At 35.2% G+C, this 17,744-nt stretch overlaps 1 protein-coding gene across 1 annotated transcript in view; it reads left to right on the top strand.

Annotated features, from left to right (window-relative positions):
• LOC144450606 (oxysterol-binding protein-related protein 3-like) overlaps window positions 1–17,744 on the top strand; it is an 82,991-nt gene that overhangs the window by 52,803 nt on the left and 12,444 nt on the right. The window contains exons 3-9 of the mRNA XM_078141250.1: window positions 6,498–6,770; window positions 7,317–7,370; window positions 9,436–9,549; window positions 10,906–11,200; window positions 12,890–12,969; window positions 13,622–13,720; window positions 15,082–15,138. Coding sequence (XP_077997376.1) covers window positions 6,498–6,770; window positions 7,317–7,370; window positions 9,436–9,549; window positions 10,906–11,200; window positions 12,890–12,969; window positions 13,622–13,720; window positions 15,082–15,138 — 972 coding nt within the window. The remainder of the gene's footprint in view (window positions 1–6,497; window positions 6,771–7,316; window positions 7,371–9,435; window positions 9,550–10,905; window positions 11,201–12,889; window positions 12,970–13,621; window positions 13,721–15,081; window positions 15,139–17,744) is intronic.

The raw sequence follows: 17,744 nt of genomic DNA, 5'->3' as shown, positions 1-17,744 counted from the left end.
ACATCATATATACACGTGTGATGTCACACTTGTGAATATATGTTTAGGGGAAGGGGGAAGGGAGTTTTGCCCTAAACGAACGATGTTCATTTATTGAGCTTGACCTACAACTGGATCTTTCGGACTAACAGCCTAGTTGAAGTTCAAGAACAAATGGCAAGCTGATCCAATAAATTCGAAAAAAGACATACACATGTAAAGAACTTACACAGTATGCGTTAAATGCTGAACTTAGTATGGACGATCTCACAATGTCGCACAAGCTCAATAAATGAACATCGTTCATTTAGGACAACCCTCCCTCTTCCCATCAATGAACATTCACAAGTGCAATATCACATGTATAAGATGTAAACCATGGTGAAAATTGTATCAGCCACACCACTATGATTGATGCATCGTAAAAACATGAAGTTCCAACCTTATGAACATGTTTACTGAGATGATGGTAAACACATCAAAATACTACTAGAAACCCAGCACTGTATTTCACATTAGAAGTAAATTTTTATCAACTTATCAACATCTCAGTAGTAAATACAAAAACTTTTATCATTGAAGGTGTGAAAGTTTTCAAAACATGGTTAGAAGTGCGAAATGAAGTTCAGCAATCGTATTGATGCCAGGCCCCCTCCTCCCCCCTTAACAAACGGAGTTCGCTTGTTGAACTTTTATGCCGTTACACTGTATGCAATCGTCCCTTGATGCAAATCAGAAACTTTCCATGTGGAATTTTAATTAGATTGAAGTTGAAAGAAGATGTTAAAATCTGATCCGTGATATATACTAGCTCACATGTGTCGCTATGAAGTCTACTGTATAGAACATGAAATCTGTATGCCTAACACGTTCTCGCTCTTTATTTTTTATTCATGAAATCTGTGTGAAAACAAACATTGAAAGCAGAAGTTGTGGTTTGCAATATTTATTATGGAGACTGATGGACAATTCCATTTTATTCATGCTGTATAAGGCATGTATGTAGGCAGGGTGATGCTAAGATAAACATACAGTCTGTGGCCCCCAAAGTGACATGTCTACTGGTATATCCATATATGGAAATTCCTTCTTTTTTCCTCTTTCTTGTCCTGGGCTAGAATTGATGCTTTTCTGTTCTACAGTTTTAGGTTCTCCATGAACAAGGTGATATTACATCAGAACATGGATTATGACAACACAGAAATTAACAGATTCATCAATGTCAATACACTAATAGAGCACACAAATAGATGATGTCATCACACAAGTAGAACACACAAATAGATGATGTCATCACACAAGTAGAACACACAAATAGATGATGTCATCACACAAGTAGAATACACAAATAGATGATGTCATCACACAAGTAGAATACACAAATAGATGATGTCATCACACAAGTAGAACACACAAATAGATGATGTCATCACACAAGTAGAATACACAAATAGATGATGTCATCACACAAGTAGAACACACAAATAGATGATGTCATCACACAAGTAGAATACACAAATAGATGATGTCATCACACAAGTAGAATACACAAATAGATGATGTCATCACACCAATAGAACACACAAATAGATGATGTCATCACACAAGTAGAATACACAAATAGATGATGTCAGCACACAAATTGTAGATGATGTCAACACACAAATACATGATGTCAACACGCAAATACATGATGTCAACACGCAAATACATGATGTCACACAAATAGATGATGTCAACACACAATCAAATAATGTTAGTACAAAAATATGAAAGAAAAAGGGAAGTTTACAAAACTAAATATTAGTATCATTGATAATTTAAAGATAAAGTTTCATTTTCATTGTATGCCCTCGAGTATATGCACAAATAATTACAGAGATAAAATCTTTTATATAATCTGAAATGCAAATTGTGAGTTGGGAGACTGAAATGCAGATGTAAAGATAGACAGTCAAACATGTCACCTGACATGAATTCTTGTTTTAAAAGCAGGTCACATACTCTCTTAGGAGAGAGTAAACTTATACATATTAATACCATGTATTGTAGTGTACATTATGCATATACTGTAAATTTGCAAATTTTCTCTGAACACTTACTTTTGCTATTTTTGCTGGAAAACAAAAAACACAAAAATATGTAGTGACTAAAATGCCTTCTTGCACATGAACACAAAGTACCTGTCTGGTAATTAGTAAACATAAGTAGTGACTAAAATGCCTTCTTGCACATCAGAACACAATATACCAGTCTGGTAATTAGTAAAAATTAGTCTTTGAGAACTAGCTGAAGACTGTAAAATTGCAAAATTTTGTAGTGAAAATATTATAGGTTTATAGTACATGGTATATGTAGGTAAAGTACAACAATTTTATTCCTAATTTAATGCTCTGTTCATTTGCCTTGATCATTCATTCATGTCAAATTGACAGGATATTTTGAAAGATGACTCATTCCCCCCCCCCCCCTCCCCCCCTCAATATTTCTCTTTGTTCAGCCAAGCAAAAATACGAGTGACATAAGGGGTCTTGTCAGTATGAGTCAGAAATGAGTAGTATACAATACCCTTTGGTTACAAGTACTTTTCAGAATGATGAAGGAAAATATTGGGAATAGCTGCCTGCCTACACAAGCTTAATTTTAGAAAAATGTGGGGGGGGGGGGGGATTAGCTTCAAGAATACAAACTGTGTGTCAACCTTCTTGTTCTATTTTGATCCTCTAACATGAGGTAAAATGCTATTGGAGGTACCATTCTCAGTAACTGGTACCGAGAATTGTAATAGTACTAATACATGGAATCTATCCATGGTACATCAAAGTGCTATCTATATACCATTAGCAGTAGCAGTGTGATAGGACATTTAGCAACTAGAAATGTGATAGGGGGAAGCAGACAAATGTTAAGTGTATTGATAGTGATACTGGTAGTGACTACGATAATGATAATGAGATGTTCTAATTGACACAAATTGACAACACCACATACAGACAGTGATTTCAATGATACTATTAGTAATATACAAACATGTGATAGTAATCATGCTGTATGGTTTAAAATGTCACAATTTTATACTCTGAGCAGTTTGCAATATAATCACTTAAAAACAACCGATTTCTATAATGTCAATGTTGATGGTATTAAAAATTGTCTTTTTAATGGTAACTTAGATTTCTTTGACATTTCAGTATACATATTGAATTATGATTAAAAACTGATATAAAAATGTTAATGTTGATGCATACCTTGGATGACATTAACATTGTCTTGTGATAGTATTTCAAGGTTACCTTGACATTATCATAAGCTCACAGTGTTTATGAGCCTAAGGTATGTCGTGATGGGGCGCCCTCATACATCGGTCAACCCCTCCCACAGACTCAGGGGGAGGCTGGTGAGGGCGGAGTGACAGGATGGATCTTACAGTCTAAGTGTTCTATCAAATGATGTCTTTGAATCATTATATGTATATGTCTAAATACTATATGTTTTGACTTCTGTGATAGCATGCGATAAATGATACTTCAAATTTCAGTATTTACAGTAGATAGACCAGCGACTTGACTTGCTGGATTGAAAATGTCATAACCAGAATACAACATGTATATACTGTTAAGTCAGTCTCCAGGCTAATATGTAGAATACATGTACATTGCAACAAAAGTGCCCCCCCCCCTTATTAATTGAGATCAGTGTTATTAAAACTGCAAAAAATCCAAACAAATCAAATCCAATCAAATCATGTATATTGTACAATGTATATGATATATTATATTATATCATATCATAATCATATCATCACGTCACATCATATCATATATCATCACATCAAATCACATCAAATCATATCATATATCATATCATATATCATATCATATCATATCATATCATATATCATATCATATCACCTATGAGATGTTTGCTGGACCCTGTGATCAAATTAAACATTGAAATAGCTGACTTCAAGTTCAATACAATAGATTGAGATCAAATTTTGTGGATGGATCTGAATTTTTAGTTGAATTATCACAGCTTCAGTCGATTGTATTAAAGTTGTTCAATATGGTAGATTACACAAATGGGTGTCAGCAGTTCCTCTGTTGTGTAGATATAATCACCCTATAATCAAGATCGTGTAAACACTGGAAGTCCCCAAAAAAATGCACACTGCAAGATGATGGTGGAAATCATTAGAAATTAATGTCACCCTACTGAGAGTATAATTAAAGCAATGTCAATTCAATGTCTAAGATCAATACCTTATATGTCACAACATTAGTTTTTAGTGTGTGTTTACATGTATAATTTATAAAGCAAGCCGAAACCTTGATTGCCACTGCTGTAAAATGAAATAAGGAAAGGTGATTCAAATATTGGACAAAGATTGATGAATGTCAAAAATGTAACAAAAGTATGCACAAAAACCATGTTGTGATACGTAATCTGACAAATGAAAGCATGTGGTCGGTGCCAATTAGTTTGGGTTGAATGAAGCTAGAAAGGTCATAGTAATGTATATAGCTTATGTTACATTAGTGTTATGAAAAGGAGCATTGTGAAAATAGATTGCTAATTGGAAGATGTGGGAGTTCAGTACAGTACAATGGGTATGTGTATACAGGAAGTTAAAATCATTTTACCCATATATGAAATGTGATTGTTAACATCTTGGATGAGACGATCGATGTCTGCTTTCCCATTCATGGTGCGTAATATGTAATCTATGGAGATATATGTATCCAGTTTATTGATACACTGTGAATCTGTATTCCTTTCGTAACATTCCTTGACATTCTGTGACTTTCCATGGAGAACTGGATAGTAATTGTATGTATACACACTACATGATTAGGTTTTGTATCAGTGTCACATGTATACATTGTACAATGAATAGTGCATTGAAATAGTGTTTGGAAAGTTAACATTATGTATTGTGTGTGTGTATGTGTGTGTGTGTGTGTGTGTGTGTGTGTGTGTGTGTGTCACTGTGTGTGTGCGTGTATATGTATGTATGTATGTATGTATGTATGTATGTATGTATGTATGTATGTATGTATGTATGAATGTGTGTGTGTGTGTGTGTATGTGTGTATGTATGTATGTATGTATGTGCAGTGTTTTATTTAAGGGCGGTAAGTAGGTAAAATCTACCGGGGTTCCCACATCATTTTACCGGGGTTCCCCACCAAAATTATGATACATTGCATGGGAAGCACTACCAGTTTTACCTCTTTCCCCCTTTCTGTTACCGGGGTTCCCAAACCTTAGCAAAAAACTGAATTGTATGTATGTATGTATGTATGTATGTATGTATGTATGTATGTATGTATGTACATTTTTGCATGTATGTATATGATGTCTGAGACAAGTTCACAGTGTACACTGGTACTTTCACCACAACTATTTGTCTATCTGATGTTTAGTTTGTAGAAATGCAGCCCAGCTATGTCTTCCTCTAACAAAATATTTGTTCTTGTGGGTCAAAATAATGACAATTTAGTTTTCTTGCGAGTTGATCACCCCCATACCTTCTGGGTTTTTGCTTAGGATGGGGAACTGTGTAACAGAAAGGGGAAGTTATGTAAAAATGGCATTTGATATACAATGCATTTGTACAATGTACTATGATTATGTTACGGAACTACAAATGTATGGTACAGTGACTCAGGAACTCAGGTAGATTTTACCTACTTACTACCTTTAACAAAAACACTAACTATGACGCATGAAACATACATATACATATACCAAGGGATAAGGGAACAAATTTTTGTTCATTCCAGAAATTACCGTGTATCTATTTGGTGACGTGTGTATCAAAGTAACTTAGAGTGCACACATGTGTATTACATTATATACTGTGTACTATCTATAACACTCTACAACCCATGAAAAATCACCGGTGCATTTGCTTGCTTGTCGTAAGCAGAAATGAGAAATGTCAGTAACTTATCAAAGTGCAAATGCACTGGTATTTTATTGAGGATTGTATCTACATGTATTCATTTGTCATGTACAAGTACATTAGTACTTGAGAATATGTTGACATGAATTTTGATCGCTACGGTTTAGATACATGTACAATGTATGTGGCCATGAATTTGGCAAGTGGTGTAAGATTAAAGTGGAACGCCTCTCCTGAAATAAAGATACTTTTCTTAACATTGTTTTCTGGAGAGTCATTTCACGATTTTACCGTACATCACTTATGTTGGATTGCCAAGAAACACTGAGTTGAAACTTGTTCCTCATTCATTATTCAGTGGAGGTCCTTGCCATTGGACTCACATAGTCTGATGGGAGTCAGCAGACATGCATACATAACAGCAGAACACTTTAATTCTTGATTGTTTTATTGGAAGGTACTGAAATGGAGTGATGAAAAAATGAATGAATATGTAAATTAAGAATTATATATGCACTTGCACAAAAGTTTACAATGTAATTATTGGATCTGCAAAAAAAAAGATAATATTGGATCTGTATATTTATCATCATTATTTAATTCTTTACAGAGTCTTTATGAAGAGAATGAAGTGTCCAGTGAGTCATCACGGTCACCAACTCATCTGGTGGAAAATTCACGTCGATCACCGACACATATCGTGGAAAATGACAAGGAGTCAAGCTCTCAACCACAGTCAGCTGCAGGTACGAGTAGTGCAGAGAAGAAAAGCTGGGAAATTGTGGAAGGTCTGAAAGAAGGACAGAAATATGAGAAGGAACCCGAGAAATATGATGGATTCCTTATGAAAAGGAGAAAGTGGCCAATGAAAGGATGGCACAAGGTAAAAATATAGGTCATGTTTTGTTTTGAGCTCCAATAGAGAGAGAGAGATATTTGAGAGAGAAAGAAAGCAGAGGAACATATGTTTATGACACTTGAAATGAAAAAGTGCACAATGACATAAACAAATTAGAGTTTGATGGTGAATGGTAATTTAAAACTGAGAGAAAGGAAGGCATACCGTACAACAGTGCTTTCTACAAAGATCTTTTTGATAAAGTACATATACGTGCATGATGAAGAAATAATTACATAGTTCATGTTAAAAATAATTTCTACATTTACATAGTCAATGTTAAACTTAAAAAATGAAAGTGTCAGTGAGTGTGTGTATGTACCGTATTCGCGCACGCTCTCTCTCTCTCTCTCTCTCTCTCTTTCTCTCTCTCTCTCTCTCTCTCTCTCGCTCTCTCTCTCTCTCTCTCTCTCTCTCTCTCATTCTCATTTTGTACTGACACAAAAAATACGATATAATTGGAAGAAATATTTCAAATTTCATATGAAATATTTGATAACCCTAGCTGCCTCTAATTTTGTTTTGTTTCAGAGATACTTTACATTAGATAAAGGGACGTTGACATACTCCAAGACCCCAGCTGATGTAAGTAGTAACAATCTGGAGAATATATTGTTCATGGTTCCAAGAGTCAGTAGGACAGTACAGAATTGCATTTGTTTCCAATATATCGATCCAAAGTAACTATATTGTACTGTCCTAGTAAAAATCTATTTAAATTATTACAAAACCCTCACAATTAATTAGAAATACTAATTTTATGTAGAACAAAGCACCACTCACAGGACTTGGATGGTTAATAATACTAATTCATATAAAAAGAATATTCATTAAGGAGGGTGAATGATAAAAATCCACTGAGTTAAATGCCAGTGACAAATTAATATGTACACCATGCATGAACCAGGTTCAACAAAAAATATGGAATATGTTCTCTATTCATTCTATGTTACGACAAGACATGTCTATGCCATGACAATGCATGTGTATGTCACTGTTTCTGCTGTGTTTGAAATATGAGTCAAAATGTTCAAAATTACTTTTCCTGATTTTTCTTTGATATTACTGGCGCTGGTATAATTATGTTATTCACGAACATTCTTCTTCATTCAGCTGGAAAATACTCGTGATCTAAGTGTTGTCACTACAAAAACATGCTAATTATTACAAACCGGGAATTTGATTTCCGGAAAACCAGTAAAGCAGGATTGTATGGATATATTAGTGGAAATTTCAATTCCCTGAATTATAGTATAGAACAGGATGTCATGAGATCCGTCCTATATTCACAAGGGAAGTTTTACGACAGCTGATTACATAGAACCACTGCCAAGTAGTCCACTTGACTAAGCTTCATATGATGTAGTCTATTTTTAGAATAAATGACGAACATCGTCTGAATTTTGATTTGAAGATATTATATGCAAGAATGAATGTTCAAGGACTCTGAGTTCATAGCTACCATAAAAATTCTGAAAAAAGAGAAAATTTGATGACATCGTGGGAAATATTTTTATTAGTATAAAATTTCACAAATAATTAGGATTGACAAATTCAATATTTAAATGATGTAGTATTTATTTTATTCATGTCATTTTTGCCAATTTTTCTGTTTTAATGAAATTAGATCCGGGTTCCCAGTAGAAGTTTAATTATTTCCTTTATATAATATATGCTAAAACTTAAAAGTCAATATTCATGTACTGTACTAAGTACTTGTATTTCTCCTAAATCACAACACAGATAGATGTCATACAAAATCAAATTTCATGCTCCTGTGGATATTCATGTAGACTATAGAGTCCAAAACATAGCCAACAGGGGCCATATTTGTCATTCAAAATGGATATTTTCGACCATAGCCCTGACATTGAGATTCCGTTCAAGTGTCTATAACCATGTCCATATATAATTTACATTTAGGTCATAATGTACAAGCAGTTCAAAGTTTTTAGCATTGAGCTTTTGATCTGTTTTGATCGACAATCCCCATCAGAATGACAAATTGCATATTTATTATTATTATACTACCTATATTATCTGAGGTTATCTTTCATAATGATATTTGAGGACTTCTGAAGGACCTGGTAAATTTTTCACTCAAAGTTTATATTTTTGACCCTAACACAAGACGCTAAATACGTAGAGATTCCATTCAAGTGTGTACTCATACAGTCTATTTCACAATTCCGTACAGCTTTTCTGTTTGATACAACTAAGCACAAATCAATAAGAAACTGGACATGCTACACTTTAAGATAGCAAAGATTGAATGAGTACAGTTTCTTGCTACATTTTGTCTAAGTGAAATGAACAACATCTGCCAACATACAGACATCAACTGAACACAGCAAAGGTCATCTACGCGTCGGGGGTTTGATACTAAAAAAACATTAGCGCCAAAATGTCTGCATGGAGTTGCAATAAATTTAAATGGTTTATTTCATTTAGACTAAATGTAGCAAAAAAATGTGATCATTCTATTGAAGTGTGGCATATGCAGTTTGTTGTTCGTTCCTGCATTGTTGCATCAAACAGAAAAGCTGCACGTTATTGTGAAATAGACTGGACATTATCTGAGGAACTCTTTGGTGTGATATTTGAGTAATTTTGTAATGAATTAATGGTATATGTCTGTGTCATGTTACAGATACAAAGAGGTAAAATCCACGGATCACTAGATGTTGGGTTATGTGTCATGGCTATAATGGCTGACAGTAGAAGAATTGATCTAGATACTGAAGACTCCATCTATCATCTCAAGGTATGTATTAATGAAACATGATTCTGAAAATGATTTGTGGTGTGACTTGATGTATGTGATGATCGCACAATGCCGTTACAGGGAGCTGGTATATATCTACTCACTTGATATGCTCCCCAGGGAGTTGAGGCTAGGTAGTATAAAGGGTCGTTGTGCCGATATAGATCTGTACCAGGGGTAACAATTGTAAAGTGCTTTGAGCATAGAGTGGGAAAGTACTATATAAAAACCATCATTATTATTATTATTATTATTATTATTCATATGTGATTGCTTCACTCAGTCTTATCCATAGGGATCTGAATGAGTGTAGTGAAAACACACATCAAGTGAGTACACAGACACATACATTATCAACTGAGTATCTCTGAGTCACCTTGGATCAGTTTCACATTGTGTTTTGTCATGATGAAACCAATAGTGAAACTGATTGATGGTGAGACAAGTACATGATAGACAATGAAACCTATAGTGAAACTAATGAAAGGCGAGACATGTACATGACCGACACATCACAATGAAACCCACAATGAAGCTGATCCAAGGTGACACTTGGCATGTACATGTACATCATATATTTGTAATGTATATTACGATTGCATTTGTAAACAGGAAATATACCTAATGGAAAATGTGTTTTCTTGTGTATCACATCCATGTTTAATAGCCCATAGAGTTGGCTGTCTGGTCTGAACATGTTGTGTCAAGCCAGTCAAGTTCTGTGTCAAGACAGTATGTTGACTCAGATGTTTAGCCTAGTCTCTGTGATACATACGTGTAGTAAGGTGTAGGGTATAACTGTTACATTTTGTGAGTCATTTTTGACTTCAAACACACACTTGTGCTTCTGGCTTTCTAGTCTGTTAGGTACACCGTGATTAGCGCCCTCACACATCAGTCAACACCTTAACAATAGAGCATACCAGTGAGGGTGGGGGCAACACGATGTTTCTTATAATCTAGTACCCATTCTTATATCTGAGAAATTTGACGGGAAAGAAACTTGATTTATTTTCTTTCCATTAGTTCATTCAACTGTGTTTGCATGTCCAGTGCTTACTTCCTGTTTCATATATTTGTCAGTTACCAAAGGACAGGTAGAGTTAGTTTGACTGTGTATTTATAACATTCAAGTGCCCTACTTGATCAGTTTTTTATCAGACTGCTACCCAACCTAGCAATCAAGTGAACATATTGACATTTTTAACATACGCTGTCAACTGGAACACTTGGCTAGCAAGTAGTACTGTCCTTAGGAACATCATTTGAATTTCTTTTCACTGACATATACATGTTTTAACATGCGTGTAGTCATGCATGTCAAGTTGAACTCAGCTTTCTTTGTGTTAATTTTAGGGCAAGACAAAAGATTCATTTGAAAAGTGGGTTGCTAAACTCCGTAGTCATCGCTTATACCGTCAACACCAACTCCAGTTTGGATCGAAAGATGTTCCACATCTTGTCAACATAGCTTCCCCAACTGTTGAGTATTACTACACCCCGTTGTCAGCGGAAGCACGTCGGCGACAGTCGCTACGACGCGACATCTCCAGATCGAGAAGTTCTACTTTGCACAGTCAGACATCTCTTGGCCAGGAACGAGTGGTTGCTTGGTTATGTGATAGTGCCAATTTAAACCAGTGTAATAAAGGTAAACATTTCTCTCTATCTGTTATTTCTGTGTAATTAGGGAGTTATGTTGAATGGCTAGCTTGAAATTTTGCAAGTACATGTAGCTGGTTACTACCTCACCCTGTTGTTTGTTTCTGAATGGCTGAAGTCCTTGGCCTATATTTCAACCACTGGCGCTATTGTGTACCTGTCAAACTACCTGCATGAATGGGCCATAGTGATAATGGTAAAGAGAGTTATATAGCACCTAGTAGTATACATCAAGTGATGCTCACCGGCACTTTACAATAGATACCTTCACAAAGCCGCTCCCTTGAAAAAGGTATGTCTTTAATCTTGAACTGTTGAACTGAAAGTCTCAATATTGGGTGCAGTGGTTGGCAGTTGGTTCCATGGTTGGCACTTGATTCCAAGGAATTGCAACTCGAAGGGTAGAAATTAGAAATGGCAGGATAGAGTATAAAGACACCTCACTGGATTAAGGTAATGTAAGCTCCCAGGGAATTGAGTTGTCCCAGTTTAGGTCTACACCAGGGGTAATAATGAGGATATGTCTGTGCCTAGAGCTCTGTGTTTCAGACAATATGTACATTGTTATCATTATTGTTGAAGCTGTAATACTAGGAGAGGCCGAATTTAAAAAGTCAAGGAAGGTCAGTTTTAAAAGAATAAATATGCAGTTAGTACAAAAATGGACTGAATTGATCTTCGACTAGTTTCATACCATGAGCGACCTTTATCAAGATCTTTGCATTATTAAAATTTATATATTCTAAAGAAAATCATACATGAAGCAAACGCATGTGATTTATAACCAGACCATAAACATAAATTAAATTTATTGAAAGTGCCTTCAGCAGAAAAAGAGAAAGATTATATATAAGTAATTTGAAATTTATTTTATATATGTTTGCATAATATAAAATATGATATGTTTGTTGTGATAAAACATAAATTATTTCTTTACTGGTTATTCAATGTACTGTAAAATGTTTGATTTAGAATGACTTAAAAGTCTGAAAGGGCTGGGTGAGTGACTTAAAAGTCTGAAAGGGTTGGGTGATAAATACTTCTGTTAAGTGTATTCCTATTGTGAAATGTCACAGGTCACTAAAAACACTACTATAACAACTATTATTGCGGTGGTGGTGGCGGCAGCAGCGGCGGCGGTTACTGCTATATGTCCTTGATTGAATAAAATATTGAAATAAAAGGAAAAAAAATGAATAAATTAACTAGTGTAAAACAAAATCTGCTACATATAAAAGATATATGGTATCAGGTAATGATGACGTTATAAAAGAGTATATCATAAATGCTGAAATACTAGCAACCATGAAACTGTCAAACTCAAGACTTTTTTTTTTTGAGTAGAGTATTGAACATGGAAGCCAAAGTACGCTCAAGAAATGATATTTATCAGTTTTACAATTGTGACCTAAATTGGGGAAGTAAGTAAACAAATGTTAATAAAATGTAGTATCTTTGCGCTCATTGTCAGCATGAAGAACTGTGAAATAGTATTAATTAGTTCTTGTATCACGAGCAAGGGTTTTGATTACTTAGAGTAGCGTTTCGTGTGTTCAGGTTGAAGGGCATTGTCAAACAGTTTGTTTGCTGGTTTTTACTGCTAGGCAACGTAATGACGAAATAGATTAAAAGTACAGATTTTTTATTAGAATTAATTTGTTTTCTTTTCTACCGTCAGAATTAACAGCTCTTCAAAGTAGTGTATTTCATTTGACAAGTTTGCTGCAAGAATTACAACAGTTGCCTTTACTGGATGAGGTGAGTTTAATAGTCTGGTTATTAAAAAATTAGTAATTAGTCTGTTTGTGTTTCCATGGTGATATGACATATTGTGTACAGTCACACTGTACATGTACAGTAATGTTGTATTGTATTGTATTGCCAGTACAGTATATGGTATTCAATTTCTCGGTACCCAAAATAGAATATTACTACTTAATATAGGCACATCATAAAAAAAACATTCAATTTCTTGGTCGACACCACAGTTACCTGCCACACGCTTCAAATGCAATAGTATAGGTGCACGTGAGAATAAGTCAAATTTGTGGGTTATGTCTTATACTAGGTTTGAGTTCAGTCAATAGATCATTCCACATTGCAAACAGGAAATTGAGAATACAGCGCCCTCGCTCAAATTGGGGGTATAATCACCTCTTAACTGAGTAACCTATACCATGTATACCCCCAAGGTACACACAGACAGGAAGTAGAGCGCCACCATGGCAAATTTCGGAAAGGCCTATTGCAAGTGATGGTTAAGTATGCTTCAGTATGTACAATACTGCGAGTACCTTTTAAATATGCAGTAAACAAAATGCCCAAATATGTATAAACTCAGCTTGTGCCCCTTTAATTATTTCATATCATATTATATATTCAATGAATGATATTGGATGACTTTTCTCAGCTTGATGTTCCTCCAATATCTCCTAAGAAAAATAGAAGATTATCATTTGGTAAAGGGAAAACTAAGAAGAAGACTAGTGATGTTGTATCTACTAATAAGGTAAGACATGTCATCCAATAAGATAGGTCATAGGTCAAGTGTCATAAATCATGTGTCAAAGGTCACAAGCAGGAAAAAACTTGTGATGTATTTAGTATGTATGTATCATTTTTTTCGTTCCTTTGTGGTTAGAAAGGATACTTTATAACTTTTGATATCTGTACTTTTATTGGTTGCATAGTTTATTTCTCAATTGATAAGTGGGCTGGCTGAGTGAGTGAGTGAGTAAGTGAGTGAGTGAGTAACTGAGTGACTGAGTGAGTGAGTGAGTGAGTGAGTGAGTGACTGACTGAGTGACTGGCTGGGTGATTGATTGAGTGAGTAAGTGATTGACAGACTGCGTTATTATCAGGCTGGCTAGCTGGCTGGCTGATTGACTGACTGATTGACTGACCATCAGGCAGGCTGAGTGACTGACTAATAGATCAGATGGGATGAGTGATTGATGGATGGAGAGACTAAGTGATCACCTTAGAAGATAAATAGATAATAGGACCAATTGAATGACTGAGAATACTGACTGACAGATTAATGGACCGACTGATTCACAGATTGATAGACTGATGATGGATTGATTGATGGAAAGAATTGATGACTAACAAGCAAACTAACTATAAACCTATCGGACATTAAATTGACTGAGATAAGTGAGGCTGACAGTCAGAGCCTTTTAACTGTCAAGTATAGAAAAAGGAATCAAAGACTAATCTCTTTCTTGACAAAGGTTTGATTTCTGTGTTTGAGTATGTCTTAAAGTGCTGTGCATGGTTTTACTGTATTGTAGCCTTACTGCCTGACAGTGTTAAACCAGCTATGATTTGCTGTATTTCGGTGATGAAAAAGACAAAATGTTGTAGAGTTTGAACAGTATTTTTGGTAATGTTTAGTAATCCAGGTAACAAAAAGAAAGGTAGTTTAGTAAAACTGGTGATATTTAGTATCTGATACAGTTTATCAGAATCTTGGTGTGCTTGACACCCTGGTAAAATGATCTGTCAACTAGGGTAGACTTTTGCCTATACATGTATAATACAGTGTATAACAAAGACACTGTTGAACACCAGGACCAAAGTTTTAGTTCTCGTTTTCCCGTATCCTGGGTGCCATTTTGTCTTTAAAAAATGGTTGGAAAATGAGTAATCAGAATATGGGGTGTATTTGACATTCGGAGTCACACAGTGATACATCTGCATTTACCGTGATATACCCTGCTTTGAGTAGACCCCGGATGACATTGAACTTGACAGGGTCCATCAACCTGTCATAGCCAAGACACTGAAGGATAAAAAAAATGTAAGATCGTCATCGTTTTATGACAGCCAAGACTATCATAAGTGTGTTGTACATTACTCTCATTGAAGTGTGTTCTATTTTGTTTCCATCAGCCATACTTAGCAACTATCAGAGCCTTGAGGCAGGTAACTAAATGTATACATATTGGTATTAATACATGCCTCGTTTCATACCCACATTGTGCGTGCGTGCGTGTGTGTGCTTTTTACCCTCTTGTGCATGCAGCATTGCTACTAAAACAATTCACCCACAGTAAGGAGATGCTTTCATTTTAATAATATTCAACAATTAATGACTTTTGAATGAAGTGACTGAAAAATTAGAATCTTGAGAAATGAAATATGAACATTGTCAGACTGTACTTTGATATATTTATTATTGATGAATGTTATAATTTATCTCATGAGTTAATAGACTGTAAGAACATGATGTCGCTCAGCACCTATCGGCCTGTGAAAGCGGTTGACTGAGGGCGCCCTATCACAGCATACCTTACAAACATGAGTTAATAGGCCATTCCAGATTGCAAACAGGAAATTGAGGAAACAGTGCCCTTGCTCAAATTGGGGGTATCATCACCTCATAGTATCATTTCTTAAGAGCTTTGTCCCTTGGTATTCTAAATAGAAGTGTAAATCAGGGATGTTTTTCGTATTGTTCAGACATCAAGGAGAGCAGCAGTGCTCTATGATTAACTGAGTAACCTATACCATGTATACCCCCAAGGTACACGCAGACAGGAAGTAGAGCACCACCATGGCAAATTTTGGATAGGCCTATAGAGATTTGTATATTGTAAGCTATCCAATCTGATTAAAACCTGATAATGGGGAAGGCTTAATTTGATTTATTTTCTGTTTTTTCAAGTCAACTATGCTAAGAAATAATATCTTTTGCATTCCACAATGTATTTATTTATCTGATGTGTTTATACCTCAAGTGACAGCCTTCCTCCTTTGTTGTACACACTTTGTGTGGTTTCTGCAGATCACATCACAGTGTTGCAGCAATTTGTACACAAAGCGTTAACCGCAATTTACACATACTGCAGTATGGGGAGACTGCAAATTGCAGCAGACTGCAGTGTAGAGTCACAGTGTGTGTGAACAAAGTACTAATAACAACATATGAATCTTATAGTAATGAAATTTCTACTCACAGTGTCAAAATGTTTCATGGAAGCAAATCCCAAATGTTTTGCGGAAATCTCATCAGAATCGCCAGGGGTGTACTACAATTGGCTATTTGTCACATGTCTCGAAAGAGGATGGAGATCACAGCTGTTTTTCTCAAGCTCATTTCATGTGCGTCTTTCGAGACATGTGACAAATAGCAAATTGTACTCCACCCCTGACATTGCTGACAAGATGTTGGCGAAAATTCAGGATTGGCTTCCAAGAAATATTTTGACTCTGTGAATAGAAATTTCATTACTAGCTAAGTATGAACCCAGAGTCCATGAACATTCTTTCTCGCAACATAAAAATCACTGTATGAACAACGTGGTAATAACAAACACAACACTGTGAAGAAACTGCTGTATAATGCACATCATAGCTACAATATATCTACCTAATAATATTGTTTTCAGCTGATCTATAAATCGTTTGCCAATTCAGTTCAATGCACATTTTTAGTTCCATTGTTATAGTTATTGGAGAAAACAAATAACAAACCTCATTGTCCGATGCATGATGGAATAGCAAATAGTCCATGCATGTATGCACACTTGTATACATATTTATTTATTAGTACGTATTTACAAATTTATTAATTATTGCATACGTTTTTATTTTTTCGATCTACTCAATGGTATATTATCTAGTTCCATATGTGTATCATTGTGGTTTTTGTGCAAGTTATATATAAACAAAGTGAGGAATTTCACACCTTTTGAAATATTGATCACATAATGCTGAGGCCAACTTTGAGAATGAAAAGAAGCTCCTGACATTGTTAAGTATACAGCCGGCCTCTTTTAAGTCACATTTGTTAGTTTTAATAACACAATTTTAGAGATGTCATGCATTCGAGAATTGGTGAAAATGGCTTTTCTTGGTCCCTAAAGCCTAAAGAAATGGAGCTAAGATATAAGCCTTACTTTTATTATGCTTTAAGGCCTAGGGGAACACCATTGCAGGAAGTAGAGACATTTCCATAAGCTGTGGTTTCTGGTGAATCATTTCATGATTTTACATTACCTACAATTACTTGTGATTTCAGAGAATCATCAAGTTGATCTTGTGCCTTTATAGGAAGTCTTTGCTGTGGGCTATTGCATCATGGGAATCAGCAGAAATAATATATTCAATGGTTGAACAGTGAATATTCATTAGTCTTAATTGCTTATTCACTTCAGTGTAAAATACTGTAAACCGAGATAATTTATTTTTACTATCACAAAATTTTGTGACTTTACAGTCTTCAGCTAGATCTCAAAGACTAGTTTTTACTAATTACCAGACTAGTACATTGTGTTCAATGTAGAAGATGGCATTTTAGTCACTACTTCTTTTGCGGGTTTTTCCCAGTGAAATTAGTGAAAATCAGTCTGTAGCAAAAATTTCCAGCTTTAAAGTATCTCTCAGTAACAATAGCCCACAGCGCAGATACTCTATACAGGCACAAGATCAACTTGATGTTTCTCTGAAATCGCAAGTACTTGTAGGTGATGTAGTAAACTCATGAAATGACTCTCCAGAATGCATAGCTTATGAAAATGTCTCTAGTT

The sequence above is a fragment of the Glandiceps talaboti genome, chromosome 20 (assembly GCF_964340395.1).
Source record: "Glandiceps talaboti chromosome 20, keGlaTala1.1, whole genome shotgun sequence".
Classification (NCBI taxonomy): Eukaryota; Metazoa; Hemichordata; class Enteropneusta; family Spengelidae; genus Glandiceps; species Glandiceps talaboti.
Note: the sequence above shows the minus strand (reverse complement) of the source record. Positions and strands in the feature narration are given on the sequence as shown.